Genomic DNA, 5,000 nt, shown 5'->3' with positions numbered 1-5,000 from the left:
CACCTGTGTGCTCCGGGCGGGTGAGGTGTTGGGTTTCTGTGCCTTGGATTGTTTGTTTGCACTCACAACTGCCCAAGTTTTCCGCCGTTGGACCCAATGTCCTCGACCATATTCTCAAAAGGTATCTGATGCGAGGATTTCCTCGCGAGAAAGAATAAAGAAAAACGCTGGATAGAGGGAGAAATACAGTATGAATTTGAGTGGACAGGTCAGTGACTTACCGATTCGTCAACACGATTGATGGTGATGTCGCGTGCACGAACGCTTGCAATTGGTATTTTCTCTCTCTCTCTCTCTCTCTCTCTCTCTCTCTCTCTCTCTCTCTCTCTCTCTCTCTCTCTCTCTCTCTCTCTCTCTATCTATCTATCTATCTATCTATCTATCTATCTATCTATCTCTATCTATCTATCTATCTATCTATCTATCAATCTATCTATCTATCTATCTATCTATCTATCTATCTATCAATCTATCTATCAATCTATCTATCTATCAGTCTATCCATCTATCTATCTATCTATCTATCTATCTATCTATCTATCTATCTATCTATCTATCTATCTATCTATCTATCTATCTATCTATCTATCTATCTATCTATCTATCTATCTATCTATCTATCTATCTATCTATCTATCTATCTATCTCTATCTATCTATCTATCTATCTATCTATCTATCTATCTATCTATCTATCTATCTATCTATCTATCTATCTATCTATCTATCTATCTATCTATCTATCTATCTCTATCTATCTATCTATCTATCTATCTATCTATCTATCTATCTATCTAACTATTTATCTATCTATCTATCTATCTATCTATCTATCTATCTATCTATCTATCTATCTATCTATCTATCTATCTATCTATCTATCTATCTATCTATCTATCTATCTATCTATCTATCTATCCCTATGTCTCTCTCTCTCTCTTTTTCTCTTAAGGCCCGGTCCCACAGGCCTTGCGGGTGAATTGCGACTGAATTACGCACGAAATTGGTAGGCATTCGCCAAACATACTCAGTATTCGTGATTCATGCTGAAATCAGTTGGCCAACCTCCGCACATGTTCCCAATGCATCCGCACTGGGTGGTTCTTCCGCTCCCAGATTTTTGAGCTGCACAAAATTTTGGTTGCGAATGAGATTTCGTAATACATTCACAATACATACGTAATACATACACAATACATACGCAATACATCCACTGGTATTCGCTATGTTCGGCCTTTATCCGCAACTCACGGGTAATTGCGTGTTGGTAGCGGAATGGGAACTTATGTATCGTGTATATATATCGAATGTATAGCGTACATATCACATCCATACTACAAATTATAAGAATGCATTTCAAATACATAGCGTATACTTAGCGTATAATTTGCGAACCAATAGCGATTGGATAACGGAAACCCAAGATTGTATATAAAGTGAGCCAGAACTTGACTCACGTCAATTGTCATCTGGTTCTGGAGGAGTATACACCTATATACCATGGATGCCGTCTGATTGTTGCTTTTACCCAACAACATAACAGTCAAGTTGCACAATTCTTGCAAGTGCTCCAGGAAAGAAGAAGACGGTCAAGATCGGTCTGGGTCAGACCCTGGATTGGCAGGAGACTGGAGCTGGGGATCTATGATAGGCTGATGGTGGAGCTGCGAAATGAGGATCCAAGTTCCTTCCAGAACTTAATGAGGATGTCCCCAGCCATGTTTGATGAATTGCTAAACAGGCTATTTCCAAGACTCACCAGGCCAAGCACCAACTACAGACCAAACTTGGAGGCTGGAATCAAGCTGGCAGTTACCCTGCGGCACTTGGCCTCTGAAACCAAATACAGGGACATGTCGTATGGCTTGAGGGTGCCACACAACACCATCAGCAAAATTGTGAGAGAAGTCTGTCAGGCTATATTGGAGGAGTACCTGGATGAGCAGTTCACATGCCCTAGCACTGAAGAAGGATAGCGCCAACTCTCCAATGAATGGATGCAGAGATGGAACTTCCCCCTCACCAATGGGGCCATCGATGGCAAGCATGTCGCATGCAAAGCTCCTCCCAAGACAGGCTCTGAATAATACAACTATAAGGGCTTCTTCAGCATCATACTGTTGGCCATGGTCAGTTCAGACTATAAGTTCCTGTGGGTAGACGTGTCTGGGTATGGTTCAGCATCAGATGCCCAGATGTTGAAGCACAATGAGCTGAAGGATGGCCTTGAGAACGACAACATCACGGGTTGGCCACGTCCTGACCCCCTGCCCAATGACACACAAGATGTTCCCTACATCATCGTGAGTAATGACGCTTTCTCCCTGAGGACATACCTGATGAAGCCTTACAGTGGCAGGAACATGACCAGGGAGGAGCACATCTACAACTACAGGTTGTCAAGGGCCAGGAGAGTGGTGGAGAATGACTTTGGCATTGTGGTGAACAGGTTTCAGGTCATGCTCACTACCATACAGCACCATGCAGACACAGTCACGTTCATCGTGAAGGCATGCATGGTCCTCCACAACCTGACGCGGAGTCGCTACCCTTTGCTACAGAACCAGCTGCTTGACCAGCAGCTGCTAAATGGAGAGATGGAGCCAGGAGCCTGGAGAATGGGACAGAACCTGCAAGATACCGTGGACGTGCAAGCACCAAACAGGGATTCCAAAGAAAGGAAGAATAAGCGGAACCTACTGAAGCACTGTTGCAACTCCCCAGCTGGTGCCGTTCCATGGCAGGATGGGATGGTGGATGTGTAATAGAGGAAATGTTTGGACTGTGTGGACATTGTGTACTAAAGTTGTTTGCATTAGAAATTTGGCAATTAATTTATTTTACTTATGTCTTCTTTGTATTTACAAACATGTCTAGGAGTGCTATATTTATCTTTTGTTCTGCATTGTAACTTGTATTTTTTGTGTTTTTCTATCCACTGTTCAATAATCGTTTGCTATTTAGTATATTTTTCTAGCAATTATAAGGGGGCCACCACCTCAATACTAGTTTTTTATTTGAGTATAGTTTCTTAATTCATTATTCAGCTATAGGTGGTAATAGCTTCTTAATTATTCGGTGATAGTTCATTATTCAATGATAGGTAGTAATAGGTTCTTAATTAATCTGTGACAGTTTATTATCAATTAATAAATGGCCAAGGGACAAATAGAAATCAAACACAGAAATTAAAAAGGGAAAAATACATCTTTATTAATAGAATGAAATATAATTACAGCAGGAAATACATTTAGAATGGAAAAATGCATTTGCTGACACTACTCCAGTGCTCCATCTCCCAGTGTGGTGGCAAATCTGGGCGTATTGAGACTCCCAATGGACCTGAAGGAGCTGTTGGCGACATCAGCTATACCACTGAGGTTGATGCTCCCTAGCGAAGATTGTTGAGGAGAGATGTGATATGCTTCATCACCACGTGGTACTGATCCTCGGGAAGTGTCCTCAAAGTCTCTGACAGGTACGTGATGAAGGGCTCCCTGGGTCCCTGGTCACTCTTGTGCACTAGCTGAGACAGCAGTTCAGTGCTGACTTTCATGCTGTCCCGGATATCCTTTAGCACGTCTTCCTCCTCCGTGGCAGTCCTCCTCCTGGTGCCACCGGCTGGGCGCTTGGAAGTCCTAAATTTCTTGGCAGCGCCCCTCTCAAGCTGGGAGAGAAACTGGTCCTGGTCCAAATCGGGGTCTGTTGGCAGGTCAGTATCAGCAGCACCATCACCAGTAGGTCTATCACCACCATCCAAGTCACCAACATCCGACAGCTGTCCTAGAGCGTCTGCCTCCACGTCCCGATCAAGCTGAAAAGGGATGAATTCCTTGAGTTTACATGAAGGCAAAAAAGATGAAGAAATTATGAAGAAGAATTTGGGAGAACATTACTAAAAATCATGACAAGCAAATTGGAAAACATTACTAAAAAGTTTTGACAAATAATTTGGAAAATCTTACAAATGTTTTCGAAAATATTGCTATAAACAATTATGATCTACTATTTGGAAAACATTACTAACAATTATGAAAAACAACTTTGAAAAAATTATTCACCAGTTTTAGTGGCGCTGTGGACCGGTGGCGTAGCTGTCCCTCGTAGAAGCTGCACTTCTGCAAGACGTACATCTCTCGGTCGGTCAGCTTCTTCGTTGCCTGGCCACTCTTGACTTTGTGCAGCTTCACGAACCAGGTTTGCATTCCCCTCCACCAGCCCTGGAGATGCTCAATTGTAAGGCCAAACTCCTGCGCCTTCTTCTCCCACAGGCTCCTCTTCTTCTGGACGTCCTTGAATTGCATGTGCCCCCGGCGCCAGAGGAGCTCATTTTTCCTCAACCATTCCAGAAGATTGTCCTCATGCTCTGGCGTCAGCTGAAAGTTCTTCCGGGGTTTCTTTGACTTGCAACTGCCCTTGCCAGTGCCTTGGGAGAGCTGGGAGGGAGGATCGTCAGGGGTGGAGCCTTCTTCATGCTGGTCACCAGGCGCCCTGGCTGGAGGAGGCTGGACTTCTGGGCCATCCATGGCTGAAGGAGGCTCTTCACGGTCGTCGCTGCCTGAAAGAGACTCGTCTTTGGAAGATTCCCTGGCTGGAGAAGGCTGGTCCCTGGGTGCAAGCTGGATGGATGCTTGGTCCTGGGGTGGGGTGGGCTCGTCCTTTGGAACTACAATTGCACGCTGCTTCTTCATTTTCTTGGTTGGCTTCTGAGTAGGGGCTGGGGTAGGAGCAGCAGTTGACCCAAAATCCAAGGGCATCGCCCTCTTCTTTATGGTGGAGTTGTGGGACATCTCAGCTGGCTTCTTCTGGAGCATCTTGAGAGGTTGGGTGGACATCTTCCTCCTTCCAAGTTGGCTGGCGTACTGGTGAGAAACGGAGCGCCCGCCCTGTTTTAAACCTCCGCAACCCAAATGCCACATATGCGCAGTGCATCCGCAATCTCCGGGATACATCCGCTCTACATCATCCATGCTTCCGCGACGCGTTCGCTATTCTGTTGCT

General features: G+C 44.6%; 1 protein-coding gene across 1 annotated transcript; it reads right to left on the bottom strand.

Moving 5' to 3' along the window:
• Positions 1-3,312: 3,312 nt before the first annotated feature.
• Positions 3,313-4,731, bottom strand: LOC143033835 (uncharacterized). The gene is made up of 2 exons (XM_076199383.1): positions 4,061-4,731; positions 3,313-3,813 (listed from the first exon to the last, which is right to left on the bottom strand). The coding sequence occupies exons 1-2, from the start codon at positions 4,688-4,690 to the stop codon at positions 3,391-3,393; spliced, it is 1,053 nt and encodes a 350-aa protein (XP_076055498.1). The 5' UTR covers positions 4,691-4,731; the 3' UTR covers positions 3,313-3,390.
• Between the last annotated feature and the right edge of the window lie 269 nt (positions 4,732-5,000).

Source organism: Oratosquilla oratoria, chromosome 2 (assembly GCF_046742065.1).
Source record: "Oratosquilla oratoria isolate Oo_2021 chromosome 2, ASM4674206v1, whole genome shotgun sequence".
In the NCBI taxonomy this organism is placed as follows: Eukaryota; Metazoa; Arthropoda; class Malacostraca; order Stomatopoda; family Squillidae; genus Oratosquilla; species Oratosquilla oratoria.
Note: the sequence above shows the minus strand (reverse complement) of the source record. Positions and strands in the feature narration are given on the sequence as shown.

Excerpts from the sequence above, each read along its gene's own strand:
- LOC143033835 (XM_076199383.1), bottom strand. The coding sequence starts at position 4,690 with ATGAAGAAGCAGCGTGCAATTGTAGTTCCAAAGGACGAGCCCACCCCA. Across the intron at positions 3,814-4,060 it reads CCACAGCGCCACTAAAACTG|CTTGATCGGGACGTGGAGGC; the intron begins GTGAATAATTTT and ends ATCCCTTTTCAG.